Raw genomic sequence first — 16,705 nt, forward strand, 5'->3', positions numbered from 1 at the left:
GGTACCCCAGGTTAAATAGGGCCTTGTACAGATCATTGAAAGGGGTTCGACTTTGACACTGAGTGAGATGGAAGCCGTTAAGGGTTTGGGCAGTGGATGACATGAACTGACTTCTGTTTGATTAGCACCACACTGGCTGCTGACGGAACATTAAAAGGGGACAAGGATGAACGGAAGTAGGAGGCCAGGGAGGGGGCCAATGCAATGATCTAGGTTTATGTGATATTTGTATTTTCCAACTTTGTCATGAAAATATTCAAAGATAGAACCAAGTTGAACTTTACGGTGAATACCTGTCTATCCAGGATTCTGGTTATATTTTGAAAGAAGAGTCCATGGGATCTGCTGAGCCTTCGGGGCCTATGGGACATCTCGGGGAAGTTGCCCCAGACAGTGGGTATTTCGATCTGAGGCCAAAACTGCAGCCCAGGTCTACCCCATCACCCCAGACTCAGAAAGCCCTTTTTTTCCTCAAAGAATCATATGTTATGGACACTGTGCTTAGTCAGTTGGGACCTAACCTTATTGAGTCATAAATCCAATAAACTGTGAACAGTCTGAGCCTTCTTCAGAAAAATGCACAGAAAATTATAAACAACAGCAGGGGGACCATGGATATAGACAATGAGAGACATAAGATGCAGTCTATTTCACTCAATCAAAAAATGTTCCGTTTAGCAGAGTCCTTGTGAGTAAACATTACCAATTTCTAGTGAGCCTATGAAGACCCTGACCTCACAGGTCTCCCCTCTGTGGCCCCCGAGTCCCCGTTTCTCCATCTGCTGGACCTACAAGCAGTGGTGGGAAATGCGTGGTGAAGAGGGTAGCAGTGAGGAAGGTACTGAATTACCAAGTTCCCTGTAACCTGGAGGCTGCCCCCCTGAGTACTGTGAGGGCCCAGAGGCTGGTGCCAAAATGAGGCTTAGAGCTGAGCGAACCTTCCAGCCAGGGTCTGTGTTTGAGGGATGCTCCCCCAAGGCAAGGGGCATGGGAATGGCACCCAGCTGAGTTGGAGCCTGGGCCCTGCTGGGCCTCAAAGCTTTGAGGTCAGGAAATCCGGAGACAGAGGAGGGGGACATGGTTGCCACATCCCCCAGCCCCTTTAAGACCCCCAAGGCAGGAAGGCTGCCCAGGCCTCACCAGCTTCCCTCCAGGCTCCTTCCTGGGAGGAAGGGGCTGCCTGTGCCTCGGCAGCAGGGCAGGCGAGGGAAGGAGGCTGGGCAGGTGTTGCAATCCACGGCCCCTGGGTCTATCAGAGGCCAAGCCATTAACGACAGGGCTGGGGAGAGAAGCCAGACTGAGGCTGTTTTAAGGAACTTGCCTGAAGAAGAGCAGAGACCAGGCAGGGAGACTGCGGGGCTGCGGCCCCAGCGTGAGTAGGGGAGCCCCTGGGGAGCCCGAGGGAGAGCTGAGCCTTGACCTGATGAGGGGGTGGAGTGCCATGGCCACCCACCCCCCACCCCCGCCCCAGCTCTGCCAAGTGCCAGTATTCAGGGGGCCTAGGTCTGGGACAAGAGCTCCTGCCTTTAGGGTTTGTCCCTTGGACCAGGAGCCCTGGACACTAAGTCTCTTTTCCCAGAGAAGTCCTCACTTTGAGGGTGGGGGTGCATCAAGGAAATCTGTCTGAGGACACTGAGCGGGGCTCAGGAAGGGCCTCATTGTTATCCCTCCCCGCGCCTCTGTCTCTCAAAACTTCGGTGTCCCCCCTCCCTGTGTGTCCCCCGCCGCTGTCTACTTCACTCTCCATTCCTCTCCCCTCATCCTCTCCGGCCTGCCTCTGCCCCTGGTGCCTCTCTCTGTCTCTCACCGTTCCCCTGTCTCCTGAATGTTAACCGCTCCTGGGTATCAGGCTGCTTCTCAGCTTCCCAGTGCCTCAGTCTCTCTGCGTGTCCACATCCTTGTCTCGGAGGTTCTTTCCTCTCCTGGGCTCTCAGCCTCTCTCCTGCCCGTCTTTATCTCCGTGGGTCTGTACTCTTTCTGCCTCTGTCTCCTTGCTCTGAACCACACCTGGGAAGGCCTGCCTGCTGCTCAGTCCCAGCTCCCTCCTCCCTCCTACTCCCCTCCCATGGAAACAATCTCCAGGTGAACTGGAGTAGAAAGAACAGGGAGAGAGGGGTGTGAATTGGAGAAGGGGGAGCAGGGGGAGACTGAGTGGAGGGGAAGGAGAGGGAAGCGTAGAGAGGGGGTAGGATGCAGGTCTACAAGGGTAGTGTGGTGTGCTGGGACCCAGAAAGAGTCTAACGTGCCCAGCAGAGATGGCTGGAGTGAAGGGGAGACTGGGGAGCCAAGGAGTTGGAAGTAGGGAACCCAGAAATGGAGCCTTGAAGCCATGCAGTGTGACATAGACGAAAGCAAGGTGGCAGTCCTCCCAAGCAGTGACCACGCAGCCTGTTGGTGGGGGAGGGGGCACCAGGCATGCTGGGTTCCGTGAGGTGGTGCCCTGCTCCGTGGCACTTGAAAACAACATGGTTACTGACTGCCCTTTCCTTGAGGGCTCTGGGCTGAGGGTTCTTATCATAGGTCATCTTGTTTCATCCTCATCACAACCCTGAGAAGTGGGTACTATTATTATTCCTCTTTCACAGATGGGGAAACTGAAGCTCAGAAAGTAACTTGTCCAAGGTCACAACGCTGGTAAGTGGCAGAGCTGTGGTTCAGATCAGCTGACTCACAGCTGGGCTCCCAACCTCTCTGCCCACTGGCCCCAAGAGAGGAGACCACGCTCCCACAGGCCCCAGATCTCACTCAACTGGGCTGGAGGGGCACCTGGAGTCGCTGTGGGGGATCAGGGACTGGTGCCAAGGGTGCCAACACCCAGCAACCCAGGGGAAAGGATGCCTGGCCTCTCGGGGTGTGGTTGCCCACTCTGGACAGGAGCCAGCGGTGAAGGTCCCTCAATGGGCACAGGCTGGGCCTGAAGCTGATCCGCGCTAGGGCAGCAGGGCTGGGTATAATCAAAAGCACTTGAAGATGGAAACCAGTGTCCCAAACCTGAACCAAAGAGGCTAAATCTTCCCCAACAAGTGTGTGGGGGACGAGGGCGGCGCTACAGTAAGCAGGTTGCCAAGCGCTGACAGGCAGACGGGGCTGCTCTGACCAGTTGCACAGGTTCCTCACTACACAAAGCTGCGGGCAGAGGGGCAAGTGGAGGCTGACATCAAGCCTGATTAGCAAAAAAAAGTGACTTAGGGGCTAGCCACATGGTATCCTGGTACTGCAATATATGTGGCTAGACTGGGGGTTTGGTTAAGGCCCCTACGCGTGGAAACAGCCTTGGGTGTCTGAGCAGTTCTTAGTCTCACCTGTCTGAGAGGGAGAGAAGCGCATGGGGCGCATGCTGGCTGGTCAGCGACTCCCGCTGGTCAATTCGCGCTGGAGGCTCAGGTATCTGGCCCCAAGACCCCAACAGGACCAGCATGGAGGTTTAGGCAGGAAGCCCGCACTCAGCATACTTCCTGAGCCTGGAATGAATGCTCCCTCCATCTAGGCACTGTCGCCATGACTACAGGGCACCTGACCCCAGAAGACCTCCAAGGTCTGTGCCCAGAACTGGGGATGTGTTGGCCCCTTGTGTGTCCCACCTGCTATCCTTTCAGCACACTTGTCCCTCCAGTCATTGCCATGGCAGCCAGCTTCCCACAGCTGTAACCTCACAGCCCCTGGCCTCAGCTGCCCCGTGGAGTTGTCCTTGTCTGCCAGGGAGCATCTCTGACATTTTTGGCATGACTCACCCAGCAGAACCCGCCACATATTCATGCATGTGCAACCTGGATGCAGCAGACAGTTAATACCCCAAGGGACATCCCTAGACCAATGGGGACAGCGGTCGGTGGATACATGTTCCCAACGTCTCTCCTGTTCAAGGCATAAATTGCCTGTTGGGTGGGCAGTTCTGAGGATGTCCATGGTTCCTTGGAGAGGTCCAGCAGGATTGAGTCCCGGTTGTCCATAGAGGTGACCAGCCGATGACAGTCCTTTGAGTTGGCTTTCCCTTCTTACCTGTTCCCTACCCCCTCACTCTGTTCCTAGGATCTTCCTAAAATAAACTACCTGCACGCAAGCCCTCGGCTCAAGCTCCTGTTTGGGGGGTGGGGGGAGAGACCTGGCTAAGACAGAAGGGAAGGGGGAGATGCTGTTCTCGCTGCTCTTTTCCTGCGTCTCCTGGAAGGCAGCCTCGTAACAACAGTGGCTGTCGCTAATAGTCATTTCCGATGTGCCAGGCACCGTGCAAAGCCTTTGACTTGTATCATTTCGTGTCTTCTTCCCAAAGCCCTATGTCAGTGGTTCTCAACCTTCCTATTGCCCTAGTCCTTCATGTTGTGTGTGGGGGTATCTGCATGTGGGCGGACCTGCCTGGAGACGGATAGAGGAGCGGTGTCCCGGTTCCTAAGACCATCGGAAATATGTGTTTTCCTATGATCTTAGGCGACCCCTGTGAAAGGGTCATTTGACCCCCAAAGGGGTTGCGACCCACCGGTTGAGAACCGCTGTAGTATATATAGGCTGTTACCTCCATTTTGCAGACAAAGAAACTGAGGCTCACAGAGGTCAAGTAACCTGACCAAAGCCACGCTGCGGCAGAACAAGGATTAAGCTCAACTCTGACTCCAAAGTCCAAGATCTTAACCATCCCCCTCTGCCTCCAGGTGAACACCAAGTTGGCACTATGGTGGGGCTGGGAGCCTGGAGCCTGACCACAGCTGCCCTGATCATCCTACTGCTTCCCAGAAGTGAGTGTGGCGGGGGTGGGGTGCTGTGGAGAGAGGGGAGTAACAGGGAGAATATCGGGGTTGGCAGAGAGAATCATTTCCCTGCCCTGCCACACTGCTCCTGGGGTCCCTAAAGAATCCCAAGAGCATCAAGACTGGGCCACAGATGTGGGGTAGCTGGGCTCCCATCCAGACTTCTGCAAGCAACCACCACCCATGAACAGTGGTGAAAGGATCTGAGCTGGTCCACCTGCAAAAGGCCAGGGGGCCCCAGATCCCATCTGCAAATCTCTGCCAGGCTGTCAGAGGGAACCTCTGACTTCTAGGCAGTCTCTGTGGGCAGCAAAGGGATGGGGTGGAAGCCACAAGGAGGAAGGTTTCTCCTGAACTAAGGAAGCCCATGCAGAGCTCTCCTACTAAGGAAACTCCCGTCTCTGGGGGTATGCAAATTGAGGCCAGGCTTGACAGGGATGCTGCACAGCAGGGGTCAGCAACCTCGGTCTGATAGCAATATTCAGGCTTTGCAGGCCTCAGGCGGTCTCTGTTGTGTGTTCTTATTTGGTTTTTGTTTTGTTTGTTTTCAACCCTTTTAAAATGTAAAAAAAAAAACCTTCTTAGCTGGCAGACCACACACAAACAGGCAACCCTAGCCCTGCTGTAGAGAAGAGGGCATCGGGTGGAGTTTTGCAGTAAACAGTTTTGCAAGGTTCCTTTCAGTCTGAAATTCTGAGTCTATAAAGAGGTAGGAGCCCCACAAACGTGCTCTGTGACCCTGGGCAAATGGTTCCTCCTCCTATGGCCTCAGCATCCCCATCAGGAAAATGGGCCAAAGGATACCTGAAAGAGGAGAGAAGGTGGGCAACAGGTAGCGCTTTATTCAATATCTATTCACCTCGGGCTACTCTGTGCTAGGCACTGGGAATACAGTAGTGAGCAAAACAGACAAGCTCTCTGGCCTCATGGAACCTATGTTCTAGCTGGGGAGACAGACAAGCAAATAATCCTATGACTCTATAATTATGAAGGATAATAAGAACTTTGGGAAAAGGTCAAGGGGCTTGGCCTAGTCTGGTTACAGCCATGATGCCTAAATGTTAACCAGTGAAAGAGGGTAGGAGGAAAAGGCACCTCCAAAAGCAGCCGCAGGTGCAAAGGTCCTGAGATTGGAGAGACAGAGGCGTTTTCAGGGAACAGCAAGAAGAAGAAGCCAGGGTGATGAGCTAAGAGAGGAGGTCTGAGCTGGAAGCGGGAGGGTCAGGCAGGAGCCGGGCCACAGGGCCACAGGGGCTGTGAGAAGGCTCTGGGTCTTTATCCTGACAGCAAATACTCGCCTGTGAGATCCTGTTCTAAGTGACCTAATGCACGTTATCACATCTAATGCTTCCAGCAGCACTAAGTAAGGTAGGGACTGTTTTTTTGTTTGTTTGTTTTTTGTTTTTGTTTTTTTTAATCCTCACCCGAGGATATTTTTCCATTTTTTGTACAGATAGAGTGGGAGGGAGAGAGAGGAAGGGAGAGAGAGAGAGAAACATCGACGTGAAGGGACACATCGAGTGGCTGCCACCCGCACGACCAACCAGGGCCGGGGACAAACTGCAACCGAGGTACGTGCCCTTAGCGGGAACCGAACCTGGGTCTCTCCAGACCACAGGCCAACGCTCTAACCGCTGAGCCAAACTGGCCAGGGCAGGTAGGGACTGTTTTTATCCCCACTTTACAGATGTGAAATCTGAGACACAGAAAGTCTCAGTAACATGCCAGGGTCACATAATTAATAAGCAACAGTATCAGGCTCTACACCCAGGCAGCCTAGGTCCAACACCCTTGCTCTTATCCATCACACCAGCCTGCCATTCGGAGCAATAACATGCCACTGAAGTGCTGTGATCGAGATGCGGAAGCAATCAGATCTGAATTCGGAAAAGACTGCTGTGGCTTTGGGTTCTTATCATTCTAATCACTGCTTTCGCCATCCTTGGGGAGGGCCCCGGAGAGGGGACTGGTCTCTAGCTGGTGGTGTGCTAGAGCAGGCTGGCAAGAGCTAAAGGTGCACAACTCTCCCCAAGTCCACACTCAGCGATGTCACACTGGTAGTTTGGTGGGAAAGCAGCCCACGCTACAAATCAGGATGGGTTTTTCTCTGCATAGCCGCTTGATAAACTTGCACCCACACATCACTCCTTCTGTCTCCCCCCAAGCCTCCTCTCACAGTCCCAAACACAACGCCCCACTCCAGCTCCCACGTCTTGGGGGCTGAGGCCCTGAGTTCAGGGGTACAAAGGCCTAGCCTGTAGCCCGGCTCTGCCAGGCAGAGGAGTCACCCATGGCCCATTCTCTTCCATCCCAGGCCTGGAGGAGTGCGGGCACATCAGCCTCTCGGCCCCCATTGTCTGCCTGGGAGATGCCATCACCGCCTCCTGCGTCATCAACCAGAACTGCAGCCACCTGGGCTTGGAGTCACAGATTGTGTGGAAACTGGGAACAGAGCTTCAACCCGGGGGGAGGCAGCAACGCTTGCCCGACGGGACCCAGAAATCTACCATCACCCTGCCCCACCTCAACGACCCTTCGGCCCTTCTCTCCTGCTGTCTGCTCTGGGGTGACAGCCTGCAGATCCTGGACCAGGCTGAGCTGCAGGCAGGCTGTAAGTCCCTGCAGCCATCCACCTGCTCTGGCTCCAATGCTAGCCTGCCATACTAATAAGAACTATTCTTCCTTGAGCTCTTGCTCAATAGCACTTTATGGGCTCGATATTAGGTCATCTTCCCTACCATTGGATAGTGCTATTTAGCCCCATTTTGCAGATGAGAAAACTGAGTTCAGAGAGGGCAAGTGACATGCCGAATGAAGGTCACAAACTAATAAGGGTGGAGCAAAGATTTATATCAGGCAATGTGGCCTGAGAGTCAGTACAGTAACTACTACTCTGTATGGCCACCAAATAAGTCCAACTCCCCAGCCACAGGAGGGTGTGTCCAGGGAGGACATTCTCTACCAGCTGGGCTTGCTCCCAGCTTCTCCCCCAGCCTGGTCTCAAGCCTTTTCACAAACTGCAAAAAATGGAGTTTGTGCCAAGCCAATGCATAAGAAAAAACAAAGAAAGACCAAGTCTCTGGTGTAAGAATCAATAATAGTAGAGCTAGCACTTACTATGAGCCAGGCACTACTCTGAGCACTTTACATATATAAGTCATTCAGCCCTCACAATAATCCCAGGGGGTAGGTAAATTACCAGTACCCCCATTTTACAGATGAGAAAACAGAGCAGTTAAGTAACTTCAAGATCACACAGCTAATGAGTGGCAGAACCAGAATGAAAATCCAGACACTACACTGTCACTGTGAAAGGGGGTGGGGTGGAGGGGGTTTGAGGCTCTGTGATGTTTGTCCCTGTACGTGCCTGTCACTCGGTTTCCCCAAGGGCTGCACAGAGACAGGTGAATAAACAAAGTGACCCCAGAGGGAATGACCCAGAGCAGGGAAACAAGCTAGTTGGTCCCGGTGGGAGCTTTCTGAATGGTCCAACCCAAAGCCCTCACTCTGCCCCACTATGCACAGACCCTCCCGCCACACCCCACAACCTGTCCTGTGTCATGAACCTCACAACCGACAGCCTCACCTGCCAGTGGGAGCCAGGACCTGACACCTACTTGTCTACCAACTTCACGCTAAAAAGCTTCAAGTGAGTAGGGGTCTCACTCCAGCCCTGTTCCTTTGGGTCCTGGGATGGGGCAGAGTTAGAACTGTGGGGATGGGGGAAACAGCGGCGAAGATGGGAGGGAGAAGGGAGCCTTGCTTTCTTCCTCTGCTTGACACCCAAGCCTGGCCTATTGGCAGGAGTCGGGGCAACTGCCAGACCCAAGAGGAAGCCATCCCCGACTGCGTGCCCGAGGACGGGCAGAGCCGCTGCTCCATCCCACGCAGACACCTGCAGCTGTACCAGAGTATGGGCATCTGGGTGCAGGCGGAGAACGTGCTGGGGAGCAGTGTGTCCCCGCAGCTGTGCCTTGATCCCATGGATGTTGGTGGGTGATGCACTGGGTACGGGGGAGGGAAGAGGCCCCCACAAAGGGCAGACCCAGAGAGGCACAGAGAGGGAAACACAGACCCAGTGACAGACAAATAGCCACTGGGAGACCTAGAGACAGAGGAAGAGAAGAGAGACAGACAAAGTGGGATGCAGTTGGAGACAGAGCTATGGAGACAGAGACAAGGAAGAAACACAGACGCGAGGAGACATTAATTCTTTCGGCAAATGTCTTGAAGTGCCCGCTATGTGCTTGGCACTGTTCTAGGTGCTAGGGATACAGCAGTGAACTAAAGAGAAATCATCCTGCCCTTGAACATTACATTCTAGTGGGCAAAATAAATCAAATAGAATGTCAGCTGATGATAAGTGTGACGAGGAAGTTAAAGCAGGGTAAGGGTGGGAGAGTTGGGGGTGGAGAGCAGGTGCTATTTCAGTAAGGGGGTCAGGGAAGACCTCACTGGGAAGGTGATAGCTGAAAAGATCCTGGAAGGAAATAAGGGAGCAAGACACTGGATATGTGGAGGGAAAGTGTTCCAAGGAACAACCAGTGCAAAGGCCCTGGGGCAAGAGTATGAAACAGACCTAGAGAGAAGCAGACACATATACAGACTGACCCACAGAAACATGATGATATAGAGAAGAAGAGACCTAGAGACAGAGCAAGAAAGGAAGACCCAGAGACCCCATGGATGGAGACCCAGGGAGAAAAATTGAACCACAGACAGGAAGAAAAAGGAGCTAAGGCAGGGCCTATTGGATGGGACAGAGAAAGGTTCTGACAACCTTTCTCCTTTCAGTAAAACTGGAGCCCCCCAAACTGTGGGCCCTGGAGCCCAGCCCTGAGGTGGCCCTACCCCAGCCAGGCTGCCTGCAGGTGCACTGGGAACTGTGGAAGCCAAGCCTGCACATAGATCAGAAGTGTGAGCTGCGCCACCAGCCACAGCTTGGGGAAGCCAGCTGGACCTTGGTGAGGTGGAGAGTGACCTCAAGAGCCTGGGAGGGGGTGGCTGAGGGGAGGGTAAGTTGAGCTGGCCCTGAAGGAGGGCACAGGAGTCCAGGCTCAAAGCCAGGCCTTCCCCCACCAGGTGGGCCCCCTGCCCTCCAGCGCCCTTCAGCATGAGCTCTGCGGGCTCCTCCCATCCACAGCCTATGCCCTGCAGATACGCTGCATCCGCTGGCCCCTGCCTGGCTACTGGAGTGACTGGAGCCCCAGCCTGGAGCTGACCAGCACACAGGGGGGTAAGTGGGTGGTGAGGGGCTGGGAGCGGCTGTCGGGACCCAGTCCTACCTCCAAAGCTCTCCCTGATCAGCACCCCTTCCTCTCACTTTATCCATAGCCCCCAACGTCAGACTGGACACGTGGTGGCGGCAGAGGCAGCTGGACCCCAGGACAGTGGAAGTGCAATTGTTCTGGAAGGTGACCTGCTCTAAAGGTCACCCCTGAGACCTCCTTCAACCCACACAGACCCCTGTGCACTGGGCTCAGGACTCCACCAGCTCTGGGAGGCTTGGAGGCATTTGTCTATGATTTGCATGTGCCTCAGAAGCTGGGTAGTGCCCTCTGGAGAGACTACAGGCAGGACTCACCTGTGGCAAAGGGTTGGCTCAGTGAATAGTTAAGTGCCTGCTGCACACACCGACTTGCTTCTTCCTTCCCTCCACCTAGAACCTGGTGCAGGGCAGCAGAGGGAAGAAAGGAGGGAGGGAGGGAGGGAGGAAGTCTCGCCTTCCTGCAGGGGCTCAGTTCCTGTGGTCCATCCACCCCATCTAGAAGCTCTCCCTGACTCAAGATGAGATGTGCACCCCCTTATCTTTTCCCTCCTATGCCCCCCACAGCCAATGCCCCTGGAGGAAGACAGCGGGCAGATCCAAGGGTACCTGGTCTCCTGGAGACCCCCAGGCCAGGCTGGAGCAGTTCAACCCCTCTGCAAAACCACGGAACTCAACTGTACCTTCCACGTGCCTTCAGAAGCCCAGGAGGTGGTCCTCGTGGCCTATAACAGAGCTGGGACCTCTCGTCCCACCCCAGTGCTCTTCCTGAAGAGCAGAGGTAAAGGGGGCTGGCAGCTGGTGGTTAAGCATGTGCATTTGAAAGCTCGACTGGCTGGGTTCAAATCTAGTCCTGTCACTTGCTAACAGTGCGACTTGGGCAAGTTACTTAGCCTCCCGGGCCTCTGTTTACTCATCTAGCAAATGGAGATGGTACAGCACCTACCTCAAAGGGTTGTTGTGAAGATTACGTGAGTTAAGACATGTGCCTGGCACAAAGTAACTGCTCAGTATGTGTTAGCAATTATTATGATGAGCCTGAACCAGGTTAAGCTGGTGGTGCGCACACACACAAACACACAGTCCACTCGGCCAAAGAAGATGGGTGAGAAAGAAAGCCCTCTGTTTTTCCAGCTGGAACACAGTCCCTGAGTTCACTGCTCATTCCCCAGGGTTCAGCCACCACCACCCTAAGTCCCCCCGAACATGGGTCCTCACGAGGTGAGATTAACAGTAACAATAGCTAATATCCCCACTGACTGGCTCCATGGCTTTAGAAGTTACTTAACCTGAGTCTGTTTTCTCGTCGATAAAGTGGGGACAGTAGTAGCGCCCCGTCATGGGACTGTTAGCACACACCAAGGACTAAACCTGGCACCTACCGAGCACTGCACAGTGTTAGCTTTTGCCGTCATCAAGCAGTGCTCCACGCTAGGCTTGTTCCATGCATCATCTCATCTAATCTGCACCAAGACTCTGTGAGGGAGGGACTTTTATCACCATTTGCATTTCACAGATGAGGAAACTGAGGCTCAGATGCTGACTTACTCAAGTAAGTAGCAAAGCCAGGATTTGAACCCAGGCTTCTGGCTCTGGGGCCTGCATTCTTCTCACCTTCATTCCATCTTCTCCTACTCTGTCTCCAGGCCCGCCCCTGGACAGACTGTACGCCATGGCCCGAGACCCTCACAGCCTCTGGGTGGGCTGGGAACCCCCCAGCCCTCAGCCTCGGGGCTATGTGATTGAGTGGGGGCTGGGGCCTCCCAGCCCCAGCGGCAGCCACAAGACCTGGAAAATGGAGCATAACGGAAGCATTGCAGGGACCCTGCTGCAGGGTGAGGCGGGCCTGGGGGACTGGCAGGTGCGCAGGGCTGGGAGGTGGAAAGGCAGTGGGCATGGGGCAACCTGAACCATCCTAGACGAGTAGATTCCCAAGTCTTTCTTGACCTTTCACTGGTCTCACCTCATATACTCAGAATCAGGAAGTTCCTTGTACAGTCTAACTGGATCCTCTCTTGCTACAGCCCTTTCTAGCTCTCTCTTCCACTTTTGCCCCCAAACCCCTGCCAAATGGTGTGAAGAAGAGACCACACCAGGTTATCCCTGAGTAGAGGTGTGAGGTTAGCTTCTGATCGCCCACAGAGGCTACCCGCTAACCAGAGTGCCTGCCCCATTTTCTCTCTACAGAGAACATCAGGCCCTTTCAGCTCTACGAGATCACTGTGACCGCCCTGTACCAAGACACCATGGGACCCTCCCAGCACATCTACGCGTACTCCCAAGAGATGGGTTCGTGCCCACCAGGCCCCTTCTCAGACTCCTCCCCTTTCTCTCAGGGCCTGCCTAGGCCCCAACAATCAGGACTATGCAGGAATATTTCCTTCTTTCTCCATCTCTGGCCCAAAGAGGGTTCCTCCCGGTCCTAAGATTGCCCCTGGCTCACACTGGACCCCTGCAGCTAGAAAGGTGGTGGGATGATAGAAATGAGGCAGTGAGTTTGGCAGAATTCAGGGAGCAAGTCTGACAAAAGTCAACCAACTGTCCTCACAGAAATAAGGTGTCACGTGTGACAGAAACAGAGAGAGGGCCTGGCACAAATTCAGAGAGTGAGCAGCAGAAATCTAGTGGTGAGTCGGACGAAATCAGGCCTGGTCGAAATCAGGGAGTGAGGCTTTGGAGTCCGAGAGAACCAGGTTTAAATCCTGACTCAGCCACTTATTAGAAGTGGACAGGATTGTGTCAAAGTTCCTGAGAAAATCAGGCTTGGATACGAGTCCCCTTGGAGTTATATCACCCACCCCACAGAATGTCCCAGTTTGGGGTCTGGGGAGCCACAAGAAGTCCAGCTGAGATCACCACCCTGTCCTCTGTCAACCTGCGCCTCTCTCTTCCGGCAGCCCCCTCCCACGCCCCAGAGCTGCATCTAAAGCACATTGGCAAGACCTGGGCCCAGCTGGAGTGGGTGCCCCAGGCCCCTGAGCTGGGGAAGAGCCCCCTTACCCACTACACCATCTTCTGGACCAACGCTCGGGGCCAGTCCTTCTGTGAGTCTATTCTCGCACTCCACGGCCCCAGAATGCCCGGGAGGGGGTGCTCAGCAGCCTTGGCGGGAACCTCGGCATCTGGGCCCAGGCTGACCCTTCTCCTCTACTCCCAGCCACCATCCTTAATGCTTCCTCCCATGACTTTGTCCTCCACGGCCTGGAGCCCACCACCTTGTACCACGTCCACCTCATGGCTACCAGTCAGGCGGGGGCCACCAACAGTACAAGCCTCACCCTGATGACCTTAGCCCCAGGTAAGGGAAGAAAGGGGCTGGTCAGACAAGGCTGTTGGGAGGTGCCTCAGCCAAAGGATCTCCATTTTTAGAGTAAACAAGGTTTGCCTGGATCTCCTGGTCTGAGGGAGGAGGCCAAGCCCTGCCCTTGGTATTCCTAGTTTGAGAGGAGACCCAGCCCTGCCCTCCGATCCTAGTCTGAGGGAGGAGGCGCAGCCTTACTCACATGCACTCTAATCTCTCTGACTTTCCCCTCACCCCAGAGGAGTTCGAGCTGAACATCTTCCTGGGCCTTTTCGGCCTCCTGGTCTTGCTCATCTGTCTCTGTGGGGCTGCCCGGCTCTGCTACAGACCCAGGTGAATGGAGAAATCTGACACACCGATACCCTGCCCACAAGGAATGCAGGCCCGAGGGGGCCAGTCCAAGTCCATCCCAGCCTTCCCGGGCCTCATGGCCCAGGGCTGGGAGTCAGGCCCTCCGCATTCTCCTCTCTGCACTGAACGGCCATGCCTTCAGCTGCTGGGAAGGGGGGGAGAAAGGATGGAAAGATGGGAGGGCACGCCTGACCCTGACTTTACCTGCCCTCTTCTGCAGCAGGAAGAACCCCCTCTGGCCAAGTGTCCCAGACCCAGCCCACAGCAGCCTAGGCTCCTGGGTGCCTACCATCACAGCGGAGGTGAGAACCCCGAGAGCGTGAGAACCCTGCAGGGAGAGGGAAATGGGGCCGGGGGTTATCGGCCCAGGCTCACAGAGAATGGATGCCCCTCTGAGGATGGGTACTCAGACCTTCCCTTCACTTCCGAGCAAGATCCACTCCCCTGGAGTAAAGCAGACCTGAGTTTGTATCCCAGCTCTACCCAATTCAAAACCTCAGATACCCCACTGTGAAATGGGACTAATTTCACACAGAGTTGGAGAGATTCACTAACATAAGTCTGAAGAGCACATAGCATGTGTCATGAACATTCAAGGTGCTTTGCAGGTGCATTCTTTGAGCTCCAGCAGAGAGTAGCAGGAAGGTCCCCACTCTGCCCCAACTCAGGAAGGGACAGCAGCTGGGGCAGACACCTGAATTGAATCATACCCTCACCACATATCCTTGTGTCCAGGAGATCTTCCAGCTGCCCAGTCTTTGGGACCCCAGCATGCCACCCATCACCAAGATCACGGTGCTGGAGGAAGAAGAGAAGAAGCCAGGGCCCTGGGAGTCCAGTGACAGCTCAGGAACCTGTGGCCTTCCCACCCTGGTCCAGGCCTATGTGCTCCACGGGGACCCAAGAGCACCTTCTATCCAGCCCCAGTCCCAGTCTGGCAACAGTGACCAGGTCCTTTACGGGCAGGTGCTGGGCAGCCCCACCGGCTCAGGGCCAGAGCACTACAACCGCTGTGACTCCACTCAGCCTCTCTTGGGGGGCCTCACCCCTAGCCCCAAGTCCTATGAGAACCTCTGGTTCCAAACCAGTCCACTAAGGACCCCAGAGCCTCTAGTCCCAAACCAGGAGGAAGACTGTGTCTTTGGGCCACTGCTTGACTTCCCCCTCCTGAAAGGGCTGCAGGTCCAGGGGATGGAAGGGCTGCGGGACTTCTAGGACTTCCCGGGATGCCCCAGCTGGGTCTGCCTCTTGAAAGGCCTGGGGCATCCAGAGAAGAAGCAAGTGTCAGTAAGCCCAAGGAAAGGCAGAAAGGCTCCCAGTTTCTCCCTGTCTGAGGCCCCCAGCATCCCTCCCCCATGCTCTCAATACCCGTGGGCTGGGCCTCCCACTTTAAAGGTCAGAGACTGCTTCATCCAGCCTGCCCACTAGAGTGCCTTTTGTGCTTATTTCCTGTCATTTCAGTCTCTTAAACTGGTTTATGGTTCGGTTTGATTTGGTTTCATTTTGAGAAACTCGTATGTGTGCCTGCGTCTCTGTTCTTTTTCTTTTCAGGGCCCTGGCAGTCGGGGGGCTGTACCTCTCAGAATCACTGGTTGTTTTATTTTTCTTTCATTCATTCATTCATTCATTCGTTCGTTCGTTCATTCAACCAAAACCCTATGCTGACAGCAGGGACTCAAAAATGATTTGGCTCAGTGCATCCTCAAAATGATTTGCCTCAGTGCTCTCACTCTAGTGATGGAGACTTGAAAATTGACCCCTGGTACCCTGGCCGGTTTTCTCAGTGGTTAGAGCATCGGCCCCCCGGACCAGAGTCCCAGTTCGGTTCCCGCTAGGGGCATGTCCGTCGGTTGCAGTTTGTCCCCGGCCCCGGTTATGGTCATGTGGGTGGCAGCCAGTCAATGTCTCTCTCTTTTTTTTTATCCTCACCCAAGGACATTTTTTGATATTTTGTTCAGATAGAGTGGGAGGGAGAGAGAGAGAAAGAAACATCGACGTGAAAGGGACACATCAAGTGGTTACCACCGCATGACCCAACCAGGGCTGGGGACAAACTACAACCGAGGTACGTGCCCTTAGTAGGAACCGAACCCGGGTCCCTCTGGACCACAGGCTGACACTCTAACCACTGAGCCAAACTGGCCAGAGCAGTCAATGTCTTTCTTACGTAGGATGTTTCTCTCTCTCTCTCTCTCTTCCTCCTTTTCTCCCTCCCGTTCTATCTAAAGATAAATGCAAAAAAATTAAAAGAAAAAAGAAAATTGACCTCTGGGACACAGTGGCCAGGGTTACCTGGAGAGAGTCACAGAGTGGGACATAGGGGATATAGACCTCAGAAAAGAGTAACTTTTGTTAGGGAAAACAAAATCTCCCATCAACCTAGAAAAACCTCTCTACAAGGACAGAAAAGGAAGAAAACAGTTTTATTACTGAATGAGCATTAAGCCAGTATGTGATGCGCATCACAGGCCATTAGCCAAAGGGCTGCAAAGACAGAAAGAAATCGTACTATATATAGCCAAGTGGATATGACTTAATGCATACATTTTCTCAAGATAAACAATCACTAATTCTCAAGCAAGAGGACTTGACAGCACCATTTCGTCACACAAGGGTCATTCTAAATTCACCTGGTAAATGGGGTAGTCACCTGTGTTTGCTAATTGCATTTATCCAACAGAAAAATAAATTTCTCGTGTCTTTATGAGAAGAGGTAGGTTTGCAACTTGGAGCTAGGCACCAGCTGAAGTTAGGCTTCTACCCTCCTGCAGAAACTGGATAGGGGCAATGTCTTCCTTAACGATTGCATTTCAAAGAGATGGCTCCGAGGTCCTAGAGAAAGACATTCCTGGGTTGTAAAACTGGCAAGGTTACTTAGCTTAAAAAGGGGCAAAAAGGATTTCAAAGGGGCAAAAAGAATTCGCAATTACAAGTAATTCTGTAATTTTATTTTTCCTACTTTCAATTTGTCTTTGTTCTTCATCCCACGTTTCACAAATATCATCACAGCCAACACTCTGAATGCTCACTGCATACCGGGAACTT

At 53.8% G+C, this 16,705-nt stretch overlaps 1 protein-coding gene across 2 annotated transcripts; it reads left to right on the top strand.

Annotated features, from left to right (window-relative positions):
* The first annotated feature begins 1,138 nt into the window (after positions 1 to 1,138).
* CSF3R (colony stimulating factor 3 receptor) lies at positions 1,139 to 15,518 on the top strand. Of its 2 annotated transcripts, none has more exons than XM_036255962.1 (18): positions 1,139 to 1,372; positions 2,586 to 2,634; positions 3,488 to 3,535; positions 4,647 to 4,730; positions 7,057 to 7,353; positions 8,268 to 8,391; positions 8,547 to 8,734; positions 9,537 to 9,706; positions 9,825 to 9,978; positions 10,077 to 10,156; positions 10,576 to 10,789; positions 11,655 to 11,843; positions 12,196 to 12,297; positions 12,906 to 13,052; positions 13,166 to 13,306; positions 13,549 to 13,642; positions 13,884 to 13,962; positions 14,396 to 15,518. In XM_036255962.1, exons 3-18 carry the CDS (start codon positions 3,499 to 3,501, stop codon positions 14,873 to 14,875), a joined length of 2,580 nt encoding a protein of 859 aa, XP_036111855.1. In that variant the 5' UTR covers positions 1,139 to 1,372; positions 2,586 to 2,634; positions 3,488 to 3,498; the 3' UTR covers positions 14,876 to 15,518. The 2 variants fall into 2 exon arrangements, with proteins under 2 accessions (XP_036111855.1, XP_036111854.1); XM_036255961.1 differs by having other exon boundaries at positions 1,140 to 1,372; positions 13,881 to 13,962.
* Positions 15,519 to 16,705: the final 1,187 nt, after the last annotated feature.

The sequence above is a fragment of the Molossus molossus genome, unplaced genomic scaffold (assembly GCF_014108415.1).
Source record: "Molossus molossus isolate mMolMol1 unplaced genomic scaffold, mMolMol1.p scaffold_m16_p_12, whole genome shotgun sequence".
In the NCBI taxonomy this organism is placed as follows: Eukaryota; Metazoa; Chordata; class Mammalia; order Chiroptera; family Molossidae; genus Molossus; species Molossus molossus.

What these genes read in the sequence shown, in the direction of transcription:
- CSF3R (XM_036255961.1), top strand. Translation starts at nt 3,499, where the DNA reads ATGACTACAGGGCACCTGACCCCAGAAGACCTCCAAG. An exon ending in GCTGACCAGCACACAGGGGG is followed by an intron (nt 9,979 to 10,076) that starts GTAAGTGGGTGG and finishes CTTTATCCATAG; the next exon opens with CCCCCAACGTCAGACTGGAC. An exon ending in AAGTGCAATTGTTCTGGAAG is followed by an intron (nt 10,157 to 10,575) that starts GTGACCTGCTCT and finishes TGCCCCCCACAG; the next exon opens with CCAATGCCCCTGGAGGAAGA.